This window comes from Diadema antillarum, unplaced genomic scaffold (genome assembly GCF_040938485.1).
Source record: "Diadema antillarum isolate AM-2024a unplaced genomic scaffold, OU_Dant_1.0 seq00000622_RagTag, whole genome shotgun sequence".
NCBI classification, from domain to species: Eukaryota; Metazoa; Echinodermata; class Echinoidea; order Diadematoida; family Diadematidae; genus Diadema; species Diadema antillarum.
Window position 1 is genome coordinate 406,208 of NW_027271545.1, and position 24,857 is coordinate 431,064.

A 24,857-nucleotide genomic window follows, 5' to 3' on the forward strand; every position below is an offset into this window, starting at 1 on the left:
AGAGCGATTCTAATAAAGTGTGGGACCCACACTATATTACGATCGCTTTGCTTTACTTTGTTTTTGGATATTTCAGTTATTCCAAACCTGATTTTAATCAAATAAACTTTGAATTTCTCTTAAAATGGTATGCTCTGTACTATATCATAAGTGTTTTCTTCGTATCTCGCAAAAAGTTAAAAGCCCAATTCTCATCTCCACCAATACTGTACCATCCCTTTAACAATACTTAACATCGATCATACAGATTCAGATTTTTACAGTGATTGTTTCTATCACTAACTCACATATTAGAACTATTTTAATGCACTAATGCTGGGTTTTTGTTTTATCTGAAAATGGTAAATTATGCCTTTAAAAAAAAGAAGACATGCCATTGACATGGCTATGATTTCTGTGAAGAGAAATGATTAATGGCGTTTGCTGAGTATTCCATGTCGTTGCGACTGTTTGCATGCAGGGGCTAGCAACATATCTCTCTGCATTACATTATTTGCATCAAGTGTCAACCCAGCAGAATATTTCACAAATGTTGTTCTTTTGTGATGTTGGGAGGAAGTTTGAGATTAAAATAGTTTGGATATATGTTAATGAATTGTGTATCTGTCATAAAGGAAAACAAAGTTCTTGCCCAGCAGTACCCTTTAATCCACTTTTAAATCATTACGGGAACTGTCAGAAATTCCTATTCAAGTGTTTTCAGTGCATTCAATAAGAGCTCAGATAAGTGAAATCATGTATAAAACCCTGTATGGTAGACACTCTAGACCATTTTGATGCATTCAGTCATAGCTGTACAGAAAGCTCACCCTGTTTGTGACTTGTGGCCAAATGAGTCTATTAATTCAGTTATGGGTGCAATTTATATATTTTTCTCAGGTACCATTCAAATTAGGCTCTAATTTCAGGCCTAATCTTAGGTTTTTTACTCCATAATCATTTGTTACCAGGCTAGGCTTTTTATGCCTCCGCCACGGAGTGGTGCCAGAGGCATTATGTTTTCAGGTTGTCCGTCCGTCCGTCCGTCCGTCCACAATCAATTTTGTGGACAGCGTAACTAAAAAAACATGAGAGTTTTCGTAATGAAACTTGGCATGTATATGTGTGCGAAGTTGTGCCTATCAACTTTTGGGTGCACATGCTCAAGGTCAAAGGTCAAAGGTCACAGTCAAATGGTCAAAATTTCACAATTTCCGCCATATCTATGCAATGCCTGAAGGTATTTTCTTGGAATTTAGTGTATGCATGTATTACCCAATAAAGATTCTCTATAGAGAAAGTTTTGGACCATGAGGTCAAAGGTCAAAGGTGGCATGAAAATGTTAAAATTTCACTTTTTTTTTCCATATCTTAGGTAATGGTTCAAAGTACATTCATGGAACTTAGTACATGATGATGATGATGATGATGTTTGTCATTCGCTAGCGAAGACGACCATAACTTCTAGTATTCACTACATTCCGTGAGTGAAATGAGGGAAGTTGTGACTTGCGCGTGAATTGGATTAAAATGAGGAAGAGTTGCGCAGGATCATCATCCTCACTGTCTCGTCCTGGCCCATCTATTTCCAGCGGCAAAACTTAATCAAGACGGCTGGAGATAAATCAGGATGCAGTGGATGGCCATCAGTGTCTTACATGTCTCACTGTGCCCTTGTTACGCTCCACAACGCATCTCTGAATCCGCCTTCCCGCCCGTTGAACAGATCCGGTAGTTTCCTCCGCGTGGTTCGCCGGATTCAGACTTCGCATGCTTAGGTAGACAAGCCCTATTTCTCTGAGAGTTTGAGACCCATCGGTATCCCTCACGTGCTTACTGTTGCATGCAAACAGCTATTCGTAGAAACCACATGTGAGAGTCGGGTGCAGCCTCTGTAAAACTACATGTAGTACACTTGTAGTTGTAGGTTGGTGCCATGTATAGAGCTCTAGTCAGCGTGTGATGATGAATTACTTGATGACGTCATAAAGACAGTGTGTGGATCAATCATGACAAGCATGTTACACTAAATCAGTGAGAACAAAACTGCATTGACTGTAATTGGTGACGTCACAATGAGATTTGTTGACTGTTTGCGCGCTGGTTGCGCACTGTTTGCGCGTATTTCTAACGTATACGTAAACGTATACGCCTGTTACTATAGTTATAAAAGCAGCGTCGTGGTGTTGTCCTTTCCAAAGTTCGAAGGTCTTTAACCCGGGTGACGTCACAATGGTGGTTTGCGTCGCAGCTGGATGGATAAGTGCGCGTTGTGTGAGTTTCCAGAGCACAGGCGCCTGTTGCCAGGACTTGATGAAAACAAGTTGTTATGGCTTGAAAGGAATCTTTCCAGAGTCCAACGATCAAAAACCATACAAAAGTATGATAAAAGTAATGATAACTCACTCAATGTTGCTCCGAAATGAAAATTGACACCTCCAGTGGATTCCAGGCTCCAAACTCTTGAAGGTTGTGTATTTTCGTTATCAGCTGAGTTCAGGGGCCCGTTGCATAAAACTCCAACCGGATTTTTTTTCCGGTTGAAATCACAAAATTCCGGTTGGAAGCTCCCAACCAGAGTTTTTATGCAACGTATTTTACGTTCTTAGGTTAGCAACCTTAAAAAATTTAGGTTGGGCAAATCCCAACCTGAATTTTTTAAGGTTGCTAAAAGAGTTTTATGCAACGGAACCCAGGAAAGTTGTTTGTGGACCAGATTAACAAGAGCGCTACCAGCACACATCCTGCACCAATGACTAGCTAGTACACATTATACTTTACACATTGTACTTAGTACATATACATGCACTGACTAGCAGTGATTATCTTTTGAATTTTGGGGTCATGGGGTCAAAGGTCACGGGTCAAGGTCAACTCCTCAAAATTTCACGATTTCCCTCATATCATATGCAATGCCAGAAGGATTTTTCTTGAACTCTAGTCTATACATGTATTACCCAATAGATATTCTCTCGGAAGGTTTTTTTCCTCTTTTTTTTTTAAATACCAAAGGTTAATAGGTCAGAGATCAAGTGAAAATGCATCTAATTTCACTTCTTCTGCCACATCTCAGAAGTGGCTCAAGGTATCATCATGAGACTTATGTACATATTCATGCATGCACTGCCTGGCAGTGATTCTCTTGGGAGTTTGGGGGTCAAAGGTCAGGTAAAATGCTTAAATTTTACTGTTTAATACTGAAAAATATACACTTTTTCCCCATGTCTTGGAAATTGTTCAATGCATAACCTTGAGTAAAAATCCTCAAATCCTTAAAAACAATACATACTTTCTTAGACAATGTAGCCATTAATTTAATTAAATCTAGTTCAAGGAAAATGAACACTTGACACATTTGTGACAAATAGTCATTTTAATATTTTGCCAATTATGTTGTACTGTCGTCACACATTGTCAAGACGTACTATGGACCTATTAGGAGAAGCATGCCAGTCGCCATAGCAACATTTCTAGTTACTGTTAGTTTTGTATGATGGAGGAAATAAAGTGAGCAGGTTTAAGAGCATGCCTTGTGATGAATGGACTGTAGATTCAAATCCCAGAGATTGTCTCTTTTGTCCTTCAGTGAGACATATCATTCACAGTCCTATCTACAACCATGAAATGTGAGTTGGTGCCTGGTAAAAAACAAATTATTGCATCCATGTGCATTGACAATGGCACAATTATAATTGGTAGCTGCAGGAAGAATGCTTTGTAAGACACTGTACAAATAAGATGCAGCAGTTAGATTATGGTCAAAGACAAAGATGGGAAAATGTGAAGGAAGCAGAAACTGTAAAACATACTATTAAACCAGTATGTCTGCAACCTGCACAGTCCCACCCATGTGTGTGCTTGTCAGTGTAGTGCTTGTTAAACTGTTGATTTGCTATAGCCTGCATTTCCCATGGACACATTCGCGAGTATACTTGGGACTAGTCTTCAACGGGTTAAAATGGCCATAGGAGAGTGTTCTATGCAGTGCTCAGGAGCTTGGCAGAAACCGGAAAGTGGCTTGCTATTCTAATCCTCTTACATTGAGAAATATCATTTGATGTACCATGTACCCATGCTTCAAGTAGCAACCCGTGCATTTCTGCTTCCAGACTGTATTTCTAAAAAGATTTTCTGTAGACATAGCCTGTTATCTGTGAAAAAAAAAATGCTGTTAGCCATAGTACCACATCCCCTTTATTTAGGTTTTTCATGCCAGTAAATGTGCATGGTTAATACACTGGAGGAGATGGTATTCATGAATTTTTATGATAATTATCAGTATTAACATTTTTTGTACATTGTACATGATGTTATTATTGTCATTATTTTCATATCATCACTACTACAGGAGAGTAATACTGGTGTTATTATTATGGATCCATTTACTGGAATTAGAATTATCATTACTATCATTGTCACACATGCATCTGTACAAATTTTGGTATGTCTGTCCCCATGTCCTCATGTAGGCAAAAGAAATCTGTCACCTGAGAAGATGGCTGCCATGCAGAAGAAGATTGATGAGGAGAAGGCTGCCCTGGAGGAGAAGAAGGACATGGAGGAGGAGGAAAGGAACAAGGTACAGAAGGAGCTGCAGCGGAGGGAAAGTGAGCTGCACAAGGCCCAGTGAGTTTCGCACAGTGTTTGTCTTACCACCCTGCCATATGAATATAGTTGTACAATGTATGCTGAATACTGCAAGTAGGAGGTTTCTATGTATTCCTGTGTTTAGGTACATCTTTGCACAAGAGTAGCAACATATTCCGCAAATGTATGCGAATTGTTTGTTTGTCAACAGTGGCAATTTCATCATAGTGTGTCCACCAGTCGGTCGGGCGGTCGGGCGGTCGGGCGGTCGGTCCGTTGCAAAAATCTTGTGGATCGAACTACTCTCTCATATTTTGAGCAGTTGACCCCAAATTTGGCATGTGTGACCGCTATCAAAGGTAGATGTGCAAGACACTTTTTTCGTCAGTATCAAATAATGCGTTGCCATGGCAACGGAAGATTTTAATAAAAATTGTGGATTTGAACTACTCTCTCATTTTTTGAGCAATTCGCCTCAGATTTGGCATGTGTGACCACTGTGAAAGGAAAATGTGCAATATACCTCTTTTGTTAGTATCTTATTAGCTGTTGCCATGGCAACAGCAAATTTTGTAAAAATCCTGCAAAATGTTGTGGATCGAACTACTCTCTCATTTTTTGAGCAATTGACCCCAGATTTGGCATGTGTGACCGCTATCAAAGATAGATGTGCAAGACGCCTTTTCGTTAATATCGCATAATGCGTTGCCATGGCAGCGGCAAATTTTTGTAAAAACTTGTCAATCAAACTACTTTCTCATTTTTGTCTCGCCCACCGGAGGTGAAGGCGAGACTAAGGGATCCAAATGGCGTCCGTCCGTCGTCCGTCCGTCGTCCGTCCGTAGTCCGTCCGTCGTCCGTCCGTCGTCCGTCCGTCGTCCGTCCGTCGTCCGTCGTCCGTCCGTCGTCCGTCGTCCGTCACAAATGTTAAAGTTTACCTGCAAGACTCTCTTATGATGCATAACTTGGCATCTGTTACAGCAATGGCAGCCACACTTGGGTGATAGAAGCACTAGGGGTATCTTCATGTTATGGTGTTGTCAGAGGTCATGTGATGATGTCAAAGGTCATTTGAGGTCATATATTAAAGAGTATGTGCAAGACTCTCTTTTCTATGTTAAAGTTTACCTGCAAGACTCTCTTTTGACAAATAACTTCACATAAGTTGCTTGGATTACAACCTAACTTGGGTCATAGATGCACTGGGGGTACCTTCATGTTATGGTGCCGTTGGAGGTCACAGGATAAGGTCAAAGGTCATTTGAGGTCAAACGTTAAAGTTTACTTGCAAGACTCTCTTATCACATGTAACTCGACACATGTTGCTACAATGGCAATCAAACTTGGGTGATGGATGCACTGGGGGTACCTTCATGTTATGGTGCCGTAAGAGGTCACATGATAAGGTCAAAGGTCATTTGAGGTCATACGTTAAAGTTTACTTGCAAGACTCTCTTATCACACGTAACTCAGCACATGTTGCTACAATGGCAATCAAACTTGGGTGATGGTAGATGTCTCTTGGGAAGTTGAAGGTAACCACAAGGTCAAAGGTTACAGACAGGGGTCAACGAACTTTTAGGGCCCAATGTTAAGTTTTTAGGGCGCATTTCGTTTATGGCTCATAACTTTTGATCCCTTTGTCCGTTTGTGACCAGACTTGGATGGAAGATGTCCCTTGGGGAGGTGAAGGTCGTCACAAGGTCAAAGGTCACAGACAGGGGTCAAAAAAACTTTTAGGGCCCAATGTTATGTTTTTAGGGCACGTTTTGATTGTGGCTCATAACTTTTGATCCCTATGTCTGTTTGTGACCAAACTTGGACGGTGGATGTCCCCTGGGAAGTTAAAGGTCATCACAAGGTCAAAGGTCACAGAAAGGGGTCAACAAATTTTTAGGGCCCAATGTTACGTTTTTATGGCGCGTTTCGATTATGGCTCATTACTTTTGATCCCTTTGTCCGTTTGTGACCAAACTTGGATGGTGAATGTCCCCTAGGGTGTTGAAGGTCACCACAAGGTCAAAGGTCATAAGCAGGTCAATTAACTTGTGGGAGTTATAAAAAATATTAATTCCTTGTACGCGAATGGGCGAGACACAATTCGGCGATTGCCTTGTTTGAGCAATTAACTCCAAATTTGGCATGTGTGACCACTATCACGAGTAGATGTGCAAGACATCTTTTTCATTAGTGTTTCATAATGCGTTGCCATGGCAACGGAAGATTTTCATAAAAATCTTACAAAAAGTTGTGGATCAAACTACTCTCAGTTTTGTAGCAATTCAGTTTGAATTTAGGATATGCGATCAATGCAATGTGTAGTTGTGCAAGACACCTTTGATATATGTGTGTTAATAAATCTGTTGCCATGGCAACAGCAGTTTTTTTTTCCCAATCATACAAAAATCTGTGGATTAACCTAACTCCGTCAGTTTTGAAGCATTTACAGTAGCTTGAAAATTGGCACATGTGACCAATATGGTACGTAGATGTGCATACTTACTCTTTCGTCATTGTTGATCAATGCGTTGCCATGGTAACAGCTTATTTTGAATGAAAAATCATACAAAAATATTGTGGATTCAGTTAAATCCCTCAGTCTTTGAGCATTTGGCTTGAAATTTGGCACACATGACCACTATAGTATATAGATGTTCAAACTTAATCTTTCGTCAGTGTTGAACAATGTGTGGCTGTGGTAACAGCTTTTTTAGCTCACCTGAGCCAAAGGCTCAAGTGAGCTATTGTGATCATTCTTCGTCCAGCGTCCGGCGTCCTTCGTCCGTCGTCCGTCGTGCGTAAACTTTTTACATTTTCATCTTCTTCTCGAAAACCCCAAGACCGATTTTCACCAAACTTGGCAGGTAGCATCCCTAGGGGGTAAGGATCTCAACTTGTTAAAATGGGCACCATGCCCCACCCAGGGGCCCCCAGAGGGCCCAAACCCCCAAAATTAAGGAATCTTAAAAGATTTGGGCCCTTATTGTACATTTTCATCTTCTACTTGAGAATGCCTGGTCAAGTTTTGGTAGAGCTGTGAATAATTTAGATTAGTGACTGCGTGAAAGGTGAACTTGCGATACTCAGGTGAGCGCAAGACCCCCGGGTCTCTTGTTTTACTAAAAAGTGTACAAAAATATTGTGGATCCGGCTAACTCCCTCAGTCTTTGAGAATTTAGCTTGAAATTTGGCACACATGACCACTGTGGTACATAGATGTGCAAACATAATCTGTCGTTATTGTTGATCAATGCGTTGTCATGGTAACAGCATATTTTGAATGAAAATCTTACAAAAATATTGTGAATTCAATTAACTCCCTCAGTGTTTGAGCATTTGGCTTGAAATTTGGCACATTTGACCACAGTAGCATATAGATGTGCAGACTTAATCTTTTGTCAGTGTTAACTAATGCTTTTGCATGGTAACAGCATTTTTTTACTAAAAAGCATACAAAAATATTGTGGATTCAGCTAACTCCCCCAGTCTGTGAGCATTTGGCTTGAAATTTTACGCATGTGACCACTAAAGTATATAAATGTGCAAACTTAATCTTTTGTGTGTGGTGAACAATGTGTTGCCGTGGTAGCAGCATATTTTGAATGAAAATCATACAAAAATATTGTGGATTCAGTTAAATCCCTCAGCCTTTAGTTACGTTCAGACGGCAGGCCCTAACCTCGAGGTTAAGCTTCTGCCCCCTGTAACTATGAGTGGGTCCCACTCGATGTTAAAACCACAAAACCGGAAGTTTCAGCCCACACTGCTAACAAGGCGTCTATTTATTCTTTAGTCCAACCCTGTCGGACTCGCTTACAGGTACTCTTTTTCTCTGTCATGGTATGCAGAGATAGCACCGCACTGACGACTTTATGCCTTTATGAAGATATTCGTCGAAAACATTTTTTTAGTGTCGGAGAAGAATATAGAATACAGTAGCGAGTTCGACGTGTTCAGTTTCAGAGATCAAGCGCATGGGAAGAAAAGATGATGTTGTTGTGTCATGCGTCATAGGTTTTTCACGTGTAGTGTATTTGTGGTGTACGTTTGGGAGGTTGACCCGGAAGCAGAGGGAAATTGTGGGGGCTGGAGTTTACGGCGAGGTCACTCTTAACTTCGAGTTCGTTGTTTTTTGTGTCCACACGGTGCTTAACTACGAATGGGGACCCCTCGCGGCTCATGGTTAGAGCGCTAACCATAAGATTTCTCGTGGCTCGAAACATCGAGCAAACCTCGAGGTTTGCTAACTACGAGTGCGTCTTCACGGTCCCTAACTACAAGCTCTAACCTCGAAGTTTCCTAACTTCGAGGTTAAGGGCTCCCGTCTGAACGTAACTTTTGAGCATTTAGCTTGAAATTTGGCGCATATGACCACCATAGCATATAGATGTGCAAACTTAATATTTCATTAGTGTTGAACAATGCGTTGCCATGGTAACAGCATTTTTTTAACCAAAAAGCATACAAAAATATTGTGGATTTGGCTCACTCCCTCAGTCTGTGAGCATTTGCCTTGAAATTTTGCACATGTGACCACTATAGTATATAAATGTGCAAACTTAATCTTTCGTCAGTGGTGAACAGTGCATTGCCATGGTAACAGCATATTTTGAATGAAAATCATACAAAAGTATTGTGGATTCAGTTAAGTCCCTCAGTTTTTTTAGCATTTAGCTTGAAATTTGGCACATATGACCACCATAGCAGATAGGTGTGCAAACTTAATATTTCATTAGTGTTGAACAAGCGTTGCCATGGTAACAGCATTTTTCACCAAAAAGCATCAAAGATATTGTGGATTCGGCTAACTCCCTCAGTCTTTGAGCATTTAGCTTGAAATTTGGCACACCTGACCACTATGGTACGTAGATGTGCAAACTTAATATTTTGTTATTGTTGATCAATGCGTTTCCATGGTAGCAGCATATTTTGAATGAAAATCATACACAAGTATTGTGGATTCAGGTAACTCCCTCAGTCTGAGCATTTGGCTTGAAATTTTGCACATGGGACCACTATAGTACAGAGATACGTAAACTTCATATTTCATCATTGTTGAAACAACATGTTGCCATGGTAACAGTGTATTTTGAATGAAAATCATACAAACATTTCGATTCTCCTAATTCTCTCAGTTTTAGAGCATTGTGGCTTCAAATTTGGCACATGTTACCTCTACATTACCTAGAAGTGCAAAAATTATCTTTTGTCAGTGTTGATCAATGCGTTGCCATGGTAACAGCATATTTTGAATGAAAAATCATACACTGATATTGTGAATACAACTAAGCCTGAAAGCCTTTTGGCATTTGGCTTGAAATTTGGCACATGTGATGGTTATGATATATTGTTGTGCAAACTTCATTTTTTCTTAATGTCCAAATTTGTGTTGCCATGGTAACTCAATTTCTAATGAAAATCATAGAAATCATCGGTTTATTTATCTTGCTCACTCAGTTTTTGAGCACTTGACTTGAGATCTGGGACATGTGACTAACAGTGAGCAATACATTTTAATATTCACTGTTGAACAGTGCATTGCCATGGGAAACATTTTTTTTATACCCCCGCCACACGTAGTGTGAAGGGGGTATATAGGAATCACCGTGATGTTGGTCGGGCGGTCGGTCGGTCTGTTGCAAATCTTGCGTCGTGAACTCCTACAGTTTTGAAGCAATTTAAATGAAACTTCGGGTAAATGATGATATTGAGGTATAGATGTGCAAGACATGTTTTTGTGTTTGTTAGACAATGCATTGCCATGGTAACCATAATTTTACCAAAACCTTGTGGATTGAATAACTTTCATAGTATTTAAGCAGTCAATTTCAAAATTGTTATCTATGATGATCTATAGGTGTAGTTATGCAAGACACTCTTTGTGTTTGTACTTGACAAAGCGTTGCCATGGTAACCGCATGTTTTCTTCAAAATCTTGTGGAGTGAACAACTTTCACAGTTTTGAAGCAATTGAAATCAAATTTGGTAGGCATTATGGCCTTGAGGCATAGATGTGGAGCACATAATTTTTGTGTTTGTCGGACAAAGCGTTGCCATGGTAACCATAATTTTACCAAAACCTTGTGGATTGAATAACTTCCACATCATTCAAGCAATTAAGGTCAAATTTATTATGTATGATGATCGGGAGGTGTAGTTATGCAAGACACCAATGTGTTAATATAAGAAAAATATGGTGCCTTGGTAACCACTCATTTTTGTATCAAATTGAACCATTTAATCTATGAAGGTGAAATTTGGTGTGTATGATGCTCTTTAAGTGTAGTTTTGCAAAATGTCCTCTGTATTTGTATCGGACAATGCGTTGCCATGGTAACCGCATGTTTTCTTTTAAATCCTGTGGAGTGAACTTCTTCCACAATTTTCAAGCAATTGAAACCAAATTTGGTAGGCATTATGGCCCTGAGGTATAGATGTGGAACACACCATTTTTGTGTTTGTCACACAAACCGTTGCCATGGTAACTACAATTTTACCAAAACCTTGCAGATCGAATAACTTTTCCATCATTCAAGCAATTAAAGTCAAATTTACAATGTAGTATGTATCATGATCTAGACATGTAGTTTTGCAAGACACCAATGTGTTAAGGAAAATGTGTTGCCATGGTAACCACTCATTTTTGTATCAAAATAAACCATTCAAGCTATGAAGGTCAAATTTGGTGTATAGTTATGCAAAATGTCCCTTGTGTTTGTATCAGACAATGCATTACCATGGTAACCACACTTTTTACCCAAACCTTGTGGAACTCAGTGTCAACTCTGTAATTGTACAAGTGCACAAACTTGGTATTAACGTCATTGCCCTCATGACATCACATACTATAAAGCAACACTAGGGGCGGGGGTATTAATCACCTTCAGTGATAATTCTAGTTTCCATTAAAAAGTAAAAAAATAAATCCTGGTTGATCTAATTCCCTCGGTTGTGGGTGGAGGTACATTAATCACAATGAGTGATAGTTCCATTTATACTGATTTTTAATGAACCTGAACCACTAAAGCCAAATAAAAACATTAAATGCATACACAGATGTTATCATTCATTTTTTCTTATCTTTTTTGTTTTGTTTTGTTACATTTTTGATATCAGGGAGGACCAGAAGGTGCTGACAGAAAAACTTAATGCTATACAGAAGAAGTTGATTGTTGGTGGGGTGGACCTGCTGGCCAAGTCAGAGGAGCAGGAACGACTGCTGGAGCAGTCTGCCATGGAGCTAGAGGAGCGTATGGCCAAACGAGAGGCCATGCGGAAAGAGCTGGAGGAAAAGGAACAGGAGCGTCTGGACATTGAGGAAAAATACAACAGCCTTCAGGACGAGGCCCATGGGAAGACCAAGAAGCTCAAAAAGGTCTGGACTATGCTGATGCAGGCCAAATCAGAAGTAAGTGAATAATTTTCCAAGCTGGACATTTTATCTTTCCAGAACTCTTGCAATCTTCCACAGCGTTTCACCTATACATAACACCAAACTACAGGTTACAGTGTATTGATCTAACTTTAATTTAATTTCCATCTTCCTTTTTAAGTGCATTGCCTTTTCCATTACCATATCAACAGACCTTACTACATTGATTCCCATTACCATTTTCATTACCGTAAACATTACAGCAGGCATTGTAAGTATTCATATTGTTATTGCCATTGTCATTTCCAGGTTTATTACACAAATCAACATGCATTTGCATTGCACAGAGCTGTAAAATGTATTTCCAGTAGGTATGATGCAAGCCTGTAGCCAGGAGTTTTCATTGGAGGTGTGTACGTCAAGAAATCAGACCCATGATCACTGCGGCCTGATTGGGCGGGGGGGGGGGGGGGGGGGGGGGGGGGGGGGGGGTTGTCAGGGCTTAATGGTAACTCCCACTCTTGGTGGAATATTTTTAAAATTTTCAAGCAAAAAAAAAAATGTGAACATGAACATTAAGGGACAATGCAAATGACTAATCGTGTTATCTGTCACCTCTTGATCTGCGTGTGTGTCCTTACTGTGTACTATATTGAAGTTTTTGCATGTGGGCCAAAGGGGGAAGGGCTGGGGGTATCCCCTCTTACATGAGGGAACTTTTGCTTTTTAGAATTGAAATTGAGCAATCTGGTGCACACTTTGGTGGGATATTTGCAAAGTTTTCAATCTAAGAATAAGAGAAGTATATATTCAGAGGCAATGTGAATGGCTGGGTGATCGTATGTATAAACTCTTGATTCGCATATATGCATCTTATATGGAGGTGCATGGACCGAAGGGGGAGGGTGGAGGAGGGGGTGTCTCTGTTCCGCACAAACTGGAGGAGCTTTTGCATTTTAAGAATTGAAATTGAATGATCAGGTACACACTTTGGTGGAATATTTGCAAATTTTTCAATCCCAAAAGTAAGAAAATTTAACATTTTCAATCAATTTTTTGGCAACCTTTTGAGCAGTTTGCAGATAAAAAATCTATTTAAAATGCTTCAAAAAGAGAAAGAATAACATTTAGCTTTTAAGAATATTTAAGTTATTTTAGCTAGGTGGCTGGGATGGCCACCTATTAGGCGATGCATTATAGGGTGCATGAGCTTGTGCAAGGCATGAAATTTGTGTATTGCATATTTTAATACTTATGTACGGAGGTGGGTTAAGATGTGCTATTAAAGTTGGTGGGTCGCGAATATGATGCATGCATCAGCGTACTCGATCACATAAGGCATTTCACTATTCAAGCAGTTACACATACAGACATTGGAGTAGTACGTATGTGATGAAGCTCATCATTGAAATCCTTTTTTTTTTTTTTGAAAGAGGACCTTCCATTTTCTTTTTAGGGGGTGTACACCCCCCCCCCCCCCCACCACCCTGTATGATTTCAGTAAGACAGTCTACTGTATGAAAATGAATTTGATTACCCTCTGGAACTTTGACTTGTTGACCTGTGCAGGTGGCTGATATGCAAGGTGAGCACCAGAGGGAGATGGAAGCTCTGCTGGAAAATGTCAGGGAGCTGAGTCGTGAACTGCGCCTCTCCATGCTCATCATTGACAGCTTTATACCCCAGGACTTCCAGGAGATGATTGAGCAGTATGTCCAGTGGAACGAGGACATTGGGGAGTGGCAGCTGGTAAGGAGCAAACTCTGGAGCATAGTGTACTATGACATTGCTGTCAATTTCTACCTTGACTCCTTACCCAACAGACTGATTTTTACATTCAAATTTTCGGTTGTTTCTCCCCAGGCTGCCCGTATTGAACTTGTCAATTAGCTCTCTAATTTAAATTTTGTGTCTTAGTTTGGCATTTGTAATCTCCATGTACACGTATCATGGACACATTTTTTAAACAGGAAGTTGTATTTTCTCTCATAAATTCAATATCCTCAGAGGGAAAAAAGATGAAGTAGATAGTAATCAGATTACTACTAACCTTACCGTCTTTGAAAAACACTTTCTTTCAAATTTGAGTGACAGCCTAACCGTGCAATTTTTTATCGATTTTTTTTGTATCCCTTTCAAATTGCCATGCCATGAAGTAGATATACTATTCCTGTTAAACATTGGCAATACCTGACCACTGTCTTGGTGCACTAATTGCAGAAATGTGTTGCCTACACTGGCAACAATATGCGGAAGCAAACACCGGTGGCCGAGAAGGATAAGAACTTGACTGGTGGTGAGGTGGACTTGTCCAATGTCTTCTTGACCTACAGCCTGGATGGTGGAGGCATGAAATTCAAGCCCTCCAAGGGAAGCTCTGGACGACCCAAGACAGCGTCTGGGAGACAGAAGAGTGGCAAGAAGTGAGTTTCTTGAGAAGATTTGCAGAATTTTAACCTCCTTTTATTTTCTCTATGTGTAGTGTAGTGTGGTAGAGACTGACTAAGCTGAAGGTCCTACATTTCATTTTTATCCTCATTTGTTACAGAAAAAGCAAATTACCTATGACAGATTCATTCTTCAGATTTGTATTTGTGTGTGTGTGTGTGTGTGTGTGTGTGTGTTCTCTAGTTCTAACAATGCCATCCAACCTTTTTGTGACTTTTACATTAGCTCTATGCATGTACAAGTTGTACATCTGAAGAAGAGACAGGAGAAAACAATACGTGAAAAAAATCAACAAGAGACTTGATAGTCCTGCTCATGAGTGGCAATCGGCTAGTTGCTGCTAACCCAAGTGGAAAGCTTGCACAATGCTTATTTTCTTGCACAAGCTCGTGGTTGCATGCCTGCACTGTTGATTTTATGCCTCCACTACAAAGTGTCACAGGACGCATTATTTTTTTGGGCTATCAGTCCTTCCGTCTGTCTGTCCTTCTTTGCCTCCATCTCTGTAATCAATTTTTATGGATGGAGTAACTTAAATACTGTTAAAGGTATCCTAACAAAACTTGACATACAGTATGTATGTGCATATTGTATGAGTGGACAAACTTGTGCCTATCAACTTTTGGGTGCACATGCTCAAGGTCAAAGATCAAGGTCAAATTGTTAAAATTTCACTATTTCCCCCATATCTATGCAGTGCCTGAGGTTTTTTCTTGAAACTTTAAACACATGTATTACAAGATAAAGATTCCCCAGGAAAAGTTTTTGGACCATGGGGTCAAAAGTTGAATGAAAATGCTAAAATTTCACTTTTGTCTCCATTTCTAGGAAATGGCACAAGGTATCTTTATGAAACTTAGTATATACACTGTATATGCATGTACTGCCGGATAATGAGTCTCTTGGGAATTTGGGGTCAAGGGTCAAAGGTCAGGTTAGATTGCTAAGGTTCTACTATTCATTGCTGAAATTACACTTTTTTTTCCATACTCATGGAGATTACTCGAAGCACAAACCTGATCAAATTAGGTTCACCTTTTTGTGTACTGTACATGCATTGACCAGGGACCTCCCTACATTGACTAACTGCAAAATCATTCTGTAGGGAAAGATTTTAGCCTTGGGTCAAAGGTCAAGTGAAAATAGTAAAACATAACAATTTTTAACCATATTTTGAAAATACCTCAAAATATTGTCATGAAAATGGATGTTACCAATTAGTGATTATTTGAAGAATTGCTGACCATAGGGTCAAAGGGCAAGGGTCAAAGGTCAGGTAAAAATGCTCAAATTCCAGAATACTTGCTCTCTTAACAATATTATTAATTTACTCTGCAGTGCATTGCTTCATTTTACAATTGGGCGATTGTTGTGGCAGTTCTGAAGAAAATACTGTATGTATATATGACTGTTATAGACTCAGAAATGAAATTTGCATGCACAGGTAAAAGTGCACTCTGATTCCAACCCGTACACAACATGGTTATTGATTGGTTGTTTGACAGACATCTGAAGATGTGCCTGATTAAACATCGCTATGGCTGCTAGGGACATTTGTGTACTTGCCAATGTTCACAAATAGATTCTTTATACTTGTCCTTGATCATGCTTCTGACTGAAGGAAAACTTTGAAGGTGGTTTTCTTGAAACATCATTTTCCAGGACCACTCTTCATGATCTCCTGAAACTTTCGAGTTGATATTCCTGCATGGAAGTTGTTGTTTTTTTTTTAAACATGTGTTATGCATCAAACTAAAGCAGATAAACAGGGGAACGATGTCATGTCATTATGAGAGAATCAGGCAATCCTGACGTTTGTTATAGCGGGTCTATACTTTCTGCGAGTGCATCTAGCATCTCAAGTGTGCCTGGAAGAGTATCTTTGCACTCAATCAATTGTGATGCAGGACTTACTGCCTTCTCTATTCTCCTCTTCTTCTTTTTAAAACAACTTGATAAAACTTTAAAAATTGGTGTTGAGCTTTTGATATACAAAATATCTACCTGAGAAGTTTTCAGGTGTCAACGCTACAGCCTTCATCAGTGGAATGACCCGTCTTCGTCTAGATCATGTGATGGTCCACAAGCTTGTCATAGACTTTTGAAAGCTTGTCGCACCCCCTGTCTTTGTTGAAAGAAGGTTGGTAGGCCCTGATGAAGCTTGCTTCCTTCACTCCCTTTTCAATGTATCGAAGTTCCCAGTCCAGAACTTCCACATTATCTCGGTTCATGTGGTGGCCTGGAGATTCAACTTGGATGTGCTGGGAAACTTCAGACGTGGTGGAGCTGGGGCGTCTGTGTTCAAGGAATGTGGTCCTAGGTGAACATTCTGTTTGACCAATGTACTATGCCTGAAAGCACCTTTAAATGTCTTCCCTTTGCAAGGAATCCCATACACTAGACCAGTGATATCCTTCTTCTCAGTTTTGTCCTTTGGCACTACTAGGCATTGGCATAGTGTCCTAGTGGGCTTGAAGCTAACCTCTATGACAGACTTGTTGAAGTTCTTTAAAGGAAAGCATCGAAAACTTTGACATAAGGGAGCAGAATTTGTCCTTTTGATGGAGTTTTTGTAGAATTTGTGATGGTGTCAGACTCTTTCTTCTTTGGCTTACTGATCTCATCAAAGGCCTACTGAGGGCAGCCGCAGCTAGAGAGAGCTTCCGTGATGTGGAGTTTTTCTTCTTCTAATACTATGTGATCAGTTATTACTATTTCAACCCTTCCGAAAGCCTATGACCCGCTTATTGACCATCATGTGATCATGGCAAAGACGGGTCATTCTGCAGTAAATGTTTTATTATGAGATCAAAAAGTTCAACCCCAATTTCAGATTAATTTCCAATACCGATGAGCTTCTACTCTAATGTTGATAAAAAAAGACAAGTTTTATTGATATTTAGGCTACGTTGTAGACTAGTTGTGAGGAGGTTCATCCAGATCATAAGATGAACATGTGTTAAATCAAATGTAAAGCATCTTTCTTGTATAACTCCTTTGATGAGACATAGGTAATTTCCTTCATTTTTTAGACGTCATCAATTGATTAACCAAATTTTCCCACTGTTTTAAACCTCACAGAAAACAAGCGTCTATGGCGAATTCAATAGATGCTCTTCTTCAGTGAATAATGGAAAGGTAAGCTAACAAAAGTGTCCATTACTGTCATGTCAGTTCCCTGTCAAAAGAGAAAAGTGATTGACTTGGTATGAATTAAGACAGTACTAAAGAGACAATTATACAAATTCTGAACTATCACTGAATGTGATAAATACCCCACCTAAACCTGAGGGTGTTTTAGCTCATTGCACAATACTTGTATTTAGTATGCTCTTTATTGAAAAATAGTCTCCAGCCCAGTGAGATACCCACTTAAGGTACGTAGTAAAAGTCTGCAAGAATACATGGAAGGGAAACATGCAATGTTTAGGTGAGTGCCTGGACCCCTGTTTCTCTTGTTGTTATACCAGTACAGAATTAGTAGGTGGGAGTATTAATCATGTTCAGTGATATTTCCAGTTCATCTTGTGCCAGTCCCTTTCCTGATTATGTCCTATGATTACTCCTATCATTTTTTATGCCTCCTCCACGAAGTGTTGCCGGAGGCATTATGTTTTTAGGTTGTCCGTCCGTCCTTTCATCCGTCTGTCCGTAATCAGTTTTGTTGACAGCGTAACTTAAAAATCGTTTGAGGTATCCTAATGAAACTACAAATGTACAATATATATGTATATGTATATGTATATACACACACAGAGGAAACTCAATATAACGAAAACTGCTATAGCGAGATATCATTTTTTACAAGGAAACTTTCCCAGTCCCAAATTTCCTTCCACACAAGTCTATGTAAAACGCTACTCTTTCAGCGAGATCGGCTATTACAAAATAACTGCTATAACGAGATAAATTTTGTGATTTCCAAACATAGAAAAACATAGCTAATCAAACCTGTTATAGTGAAGTAAAGCAAAATCTCTTCGGGTAAAGCTTTACTTTGCCTGTGTGATCATGTTCCAAGATAGTAAAGCTCGATGCGACGAAAACTGTGTCTTGTACACACATATTTTCTTCAGTGCACTCCACCTAGCACCGCATGTTGTACGTGTGTGTGTGTTTGCACACTGATACATGCAGAGAATGTGCTGGGAGCATTGTACGGCCCTATGCAGACATGACATCATCATGACGTATAGCAGGTGTGAGGCAATCTGATGCTGTGATTGGCTTTCTACTAGGGAATTCCCCATCTTCACACACGCAGACATAATGTACATAGATACAGAATGTGTCACACGCTTGCCATAACCGCATACCAATCCACAGACGATCATGACACGATTGCATGCTATACAATTACAAATTCGAACATCCATTAACTCGTTGAGGACGAGTCCAGAGTATACTCGAGCTAGCATCTATGGGAAATGTGTGTTGCAGCAAAATCAAACCATCCTCAACGGGTTAAGAAACACATTCTTGATATTGGATTTCATTGGCAAAAAACATTCTTCTTACCCATAAAGGTGAGTAATTCCCTTACACAACATTACTAGATTATCACTATTGATTGAACCCATGTGCAAATTAATGTCTTAATGTTATGCTTTTTTCATGCCTACTGATAATAATAATAATAATAATAGAGAGACTCTTATAAAACGAGATATCGGCTATAACGAGGAAAATGACTTGGTCCCGACCATCTCATTATATCGAGTTTCCCCTGTGTATATATATATATATATATATATATGTGACCCGCTACAACAAAATGATCCTAAAGTCGGGCGAGGTCGATTATTTGAAAATTACATGATGTAATCCCCTAATCTTTCTGCTTTAAATTGATATATAACACATTTTATAAAAATAATCGGCTGCGGAGATATCGATGTTTAAAAGAGAGCATGTCGAGACGTTTGGAAAAGCACTGTTTTGAGAAAAGCGCCCTAAAAGTCTTCCTTTCGACGCAATCACGATCAAGGGACACGCAAGTTAGTTTTCACCTCTGGACAATAGAAGGTAAGCCCTAGCAACCCCCGATGAGTTCATTCAACCACATTAGCGTCGGCGGTCTCCTCACCAACCAATCAGTGACCAGGATGTGAGAAGCGGCTGAGCATAGCGCACTCCGCCTGCACGTGCACCACTCTACTGGGCAGTGTGCGAGCTTCACGCTTCGGTTAGCAGCAAGCAGCAAACTGACCAATGAGATCACTCTGGTCGTTGTTAAGGGCGGAACCTATCTGTGGCGCTCAACCCAAATTTTCGAACCAGTTTCTGCTTCGTTGAAACGCAAAAAAACATGGCTCAGAAAAACGCTATTTTTTAATCTTTCCTTTGATCATTTTGCGTTAAAATTTCGACAGATGATAGAAGACATGTTAGACTCCAATAATATATCAAAATCAGAAAATCGTAAGTTTTGACCAATTTTAATGCTCTGACTTCAAACTCGATTTTCACGGCTTCGACCGTGCGCGACTTTAGGACCTTTTTGTTGTAGCGGGTCACATATATATATATATATAATATATATATATATATACATACATACATATGAGAAGACCAAATTGTACCTATCAACTTTTGGGTGCACATACTCAAGGTCAAATGTAAAAGATCAAGGTCAAATTCTCAAAAAATTTCAATATTTCCCCATATCTGTGCAATGCCTAAAATTTTTTTCTTGAAACTTAGTGAATACATGCATTACCAGATGAAGATTCTCTAGGGAAAGTTTTGGGCCATAGGGTCAAGTGAAATTGCTAAAATTTCACTTTTTTATGCCTCCGCGAACGAAGTGGCCAGAGGCATTATGTTTTCGGGTCGTCCGTCCGTCCGTACGTCTGTCCCGTTTTGTTTTTGTCTATATCTCAAGAACCGTGTGGTGGTTTTACATCAAACTTGGTATGAGGGTATATCCTGGGGGGATAATACTTTGTTTGGATTTTAGGGTCACGGGGTCAAAGGTCAAAGGTCACAGGTTATTTTGTGAAAAAAAGGTTGAAATTTCATGTTTTTCTCTATATCTCGCAAATGGTTCAAGGTATCTTCATGGAACTTAGTATATATGCATGTACTGATGGGCAGTGATTATCTAGGGAAGTTGGGGGTCATGGGTCAAAGGTCAGGGAGTCAAAGGTCAAGGTCAACTCCTCAAAATATCACTACTTTCCTTATATTTGTGACCCTGCACCTCAAAACAAACAAAAAGTCGCCAGACATGAATTTTTAGTTAAGACAATATTCTGAAAGAGCAGACTTTAAGCTATAAAATGATGTATAACTCAAATCAAATGGACTCTCCTAACCTATCTAAATATTGGAAAGAAAGCACAAACTCAGGAAAAGTGTGAACTGAGAAAAGAGGCTCTGAAGTACAGTGTCTATTCAAGCGCTTAATCTTTACCAAACCGTGCTGGCTGTGCGATGAATGGGACAAAAAAAAAAACATGAAGTAAACCACCAGAGTAACAACAATGAAGGGATTATCAGATTAAACTGAAATTGAGCATGCCTCATTAACACATTCTGTCCATAATCAATGCCAACTTTCAAAGCAGTAGCACTATCCTTTCAAAAGTTATTTGAGTTGAAAGTGAAGAGTTTGGACAAGGTTTTTCAGAAATGAAAAAGGGATTCTATAGACACACCTACTCACACTATTCTACCAAAAATGTTCGAGATAAACTGCTTAAAAACACACTTTCCTGCCCGTTTTATGATACCAAATTTTAGCATAATGTAAAAGAAGAGCCGCTCTTTCAGAAAATATGAAAAAGTCAAGTTCGGCTAGGTTGACCCATTTCACTTATTTTCAGTCCTCACGCAAAATCAGTGTGTGCGACTTTATGTTCGTTTTGAGGTGCACAGTCACATTTATGAAATGCCTGAAGGATTTTTTTTTTTTTAACTTGATGTATGCATGTGTTACCCAATATATATTCTGTGGGAAGTTTCTTGCCAAAAGGTCAAAGGTCAAAAGGTCAAAGGTCAAGTGAAAGTGCTAAATTGCACTTTTTCCTCCATATCTCGAAAGTAACTCAAGGTATCATCATGAAACTTACATATTTATGCATGTTCTACCTAACAGTGATTCTCTTTGGAACTGTGAGGTCAAAGGTCAAAGGCCAGGTTTAGATAATACTATTTTACCATTTTATACTGAAATTATACTTTTTCTCAATACCTTGAAAATTACTCAATGCATAAACTTATAAAAAGGTCAAAAGTCAAGTAAAAATCATCAGTTCCCCAAATACCTGCACTCTGACGTTTGAATCATTCATCCAATTGAACCTAGTTCTAGGAAAGTGAACATTCAGCACATTTGTGGCAAACCTGTCATTTTAATATTTTGCCAATTGTGTGAAACTGTCATCACACATTGTCAAGACATTGTACAATAGACCTATTAGGAGAACCATGCATTATGAGGGAGGCATACCAGTCGCCGTAGCGACATTTCTAGTTTCTCCATGCCTTAGAAATGGCTCAAGGTGTCTTGATGAAACTTTGCCTGTGTGCATGTCCTGCCCAACAATGATTCTCTTGGGAATTTTGGGTCATGGTGTCAAAGTTCAATGATCAGACGTCAGGTTTAAAGGCTAAAATTCTACTATTTAATGCTGAAATTTCCCTTTTTCTTCACACCTTAGAGATTATTCAATGCATGAACTTAATCAAACTAGGTATATACGTGGCTGCAATACTGCACAATGATTCTGAAGGGAAAGTTTTTGCCTTGGGTCAAAGGTCTAATGAAAATGGTAAAATATTGCGATTTTTAAGCATATTTTGAAAATAGCTCAAAATAATGGCATGAAAATGGATATTACCAGTTCTTATTTTTAGAATTGTGGATCATAGGGTCAAAGGGCAAGGATCAAAGGTCAAGCAAAAATGCTGAAATTCCTGAATACTTGCTCTCTTAAACAATTCAGCTCTCAAACAATTCAGCCATCCATCCAAATGAAGTGTAGTTCATGGAGAGTAAACACTACATACATTTGTAACAAGTGTATGTCATTTCAGTTTTTTGCCAGTCATGTGAAGCTGTCATCTCACCAGTTAGAGAAGGAGATATAACTTCTGCTCCCCTTTGAAGACATGCTTTGCACCGTTGAGAAGTTATGTGCTTAACTACCTATTAACAAAAGAGAACATCAGTAATCAGGACTAGTGCTCTCACATCACGAAAAATTTCCCACTGCTGCAGTTCGCTTTCGCTTTCGACGTGGTGGCAGCACTGAATATGTGTGCCATAAATTGGAGCAAAGAATGAAGATGCAGTGTGAAACTTTCAATTTTAACAGAAAAAAGTTCAAAAACACGCTGGAACGTGCTTTAACAGAGTACTTTATATGAAAGATCACAATATCCCAGATTAAAAGATAAAACTAATACAGTGGTCTCTCGTAATAACGAAGTCCAATATCGAATGATATCGAAATTTCGTTATAACCGAACAAATAAGCAATCAAAATACATAGAGTAGATCATCTTGCGGCCTCAATTTTTACTTCGTTGTAGCCGGAATTTCGTTATAACCGTGTTTATTATAATGGGAGTGCACTGTATGCGCAGATGTACACATCATGGAAAATATTAAGTTTTTAGGAGGACCTAATTTTCATTTCATTTAGATTTGCGCATCGTATACGAAGAATAACCAGAAATTCTTTCTTTCTTAAACTGTTTTAAACCCATTCACATTTCATGAAAGGTAAAATATAGCTTGTATTTCAGTGAAATGTGAAATGCATTCTTTCTCTAAACTTCGCCTTGCAGCTAGAGCAGTGTCGAGTATGATTTCAAAGCAGAGGAATGTTAGACATTTCATTGTAATGCTATAAACAGAAACATGTGCTTGCATGAATTTCGGAAAGTTAGTACTCCATCTATCTGTAACACCTCCCTGATCTCACATTGTCGAGACGTACTCTAGACCTATAAGGCGATAAGGCGGAGGCATACCAGCTGCCATAACAATGTTTCTAGTTTCTTCTCATTTGAGGAAGCACCTTTGCAACATCAACTGCATTTAACTTTATGTTTAATATTACATTGATATTTCTTCCCCTTTGTTTACCAGGCTGACGTTAAAGGTTGGACAGGGTCATCATGCATAGGAAGTCAACACAGAATGAAGTGCCATGCTCAGTCATGGCCACAAGATCTGTAAAATTCTCCAAAGTTTGTTACATTTTACAGGCAGAGTTTATCACAATCTTCAATAGATCTTTTCTGTAACTTATTTAAATTCATGGATGTTTCTTTTCTCACAGCTAGTAATGAACCATTTTATTCACTTCCTTGCTCCAATTTTTCATAGGCAGGAATGCACTTAGCATTCATCCAATTTTGCAAGGTAGAACAAGCCCACCCACAAGCTGTATAGTCGCTAAGGCAATCTTTCGTGAACAAAACGTGCATAGAAAATGAGTACATTACAGAAATGGTCTATTGGCACTGAGCTTGAAGTGATTGTGTGTGCTATGTGCAGTTGTGTTTACTGTGAGAATTGGACTACATGTGACATGTTTGACACGTGTGTATTCGTTACTACTTTCCTGTATTCTTCTGGTTTTCATTTCAATTGTGCTTTGTCTTTCTTATGTTCTGTTGGCCAGGTTATAATTCATAATATGTTATTGCTCTCAAACTTTACATAAGTCAAGTTCTGGGACTGGAGAAAGTACTTTGAGTTCATCAAAGTTTGACATTCACTGTTGTTAATTTTAATCTTTTGTTTTTGTTTTGTTTTTTACTTGCTGCAATTACATGTTAATATGTATAAGTGTTTGTAAAGGCATGTTATTGTTCAATTTTGTCAATGTAAATAAATTGTGGCCATAAATTATATACATAATGTTATATGAATAATGTTTGAGAAAGAAGAACAAAACACTGATTTCATACATTTGTATGGATTTCTGAGTGTCCATGTGTGTCATCCTATATTGATTGTGTGATCATTGCTGCTTTTCTTGACAATACAACGTGTATTCAGTTTAGACAGTGGATCACACACAATAGCTAGTCCATATCATCCACCAGCAGTCACAAGAGTGAACATAACTTTCTTGTTTCATGCGTAAAATCAAGGAATTACATATGTAGACACCAGAAAGAAAAAAAAAAACACTGAATACATCCAAGCTGTTACACTATGGTTTTAAAGGAGAACTCCGGACCACTTTCAGACTTTTGCATTTGAACATCTATAAATTGATTATACTGGTACAGAGTTACAGAATTTACTGTAAAGTAAGATATTTTCGCGGCATAAAATTTTCACAAATTGCCACTGGCATTCAATGCATATAGTGTAGACAAAAACTTTTGCATACATTTTGATTTCGCAAATCTTAGCTCACGAAATTCATGGAATTGTAATGCATATTTCTAGTTTAACAGTATAGTGATTGGGGTTAGGAATGATTTTTTTTTTTTCGAAATTCAT

At 38.9% G+C, this 24,857-nt stretch overlaps 1 protein-coding gene across 1 annotated transcript in view; it reads left to right on the forward strand.

Annotated features, from left to right (window-relative positions):
* Positions 1-24,072, forward strand: part of LOC139736125 (kinesin-II 85 kDa subunit-like) — a 75,047-nt gene extending 50,975 nt beyond the window's left edge. The window contains exons 10-15 of the mRNA XM_071646857.1: positions 4,449-4,605; positions 11,683-11,974; positions 13,508-13,687; positions 14,159-14,361; positions 17,468-17,524; positions 23,487-24,072. Of these exons, the coding sequence (XP_071502958.1) occupies positions 4,449-4,605; positions 11,683-11,974; positions 13,508-13,687; positions 14,159-14,361; positions 17,468-17,513 (878 nt within the window). The 3' untranslated portion in view covers positions 17,514-17,524; positions 23,487-24,072. The remainder of the gene's footprint in view (positions 1-4,448; positions 4,606-11,682; positions 11,975-13,507; positions 13,688-14,158; positions 14,362-17,467; positions 17,525-23,486) is intronic.
* Positions 24,073-24,857: the final 785 nt, after the last annotated feature.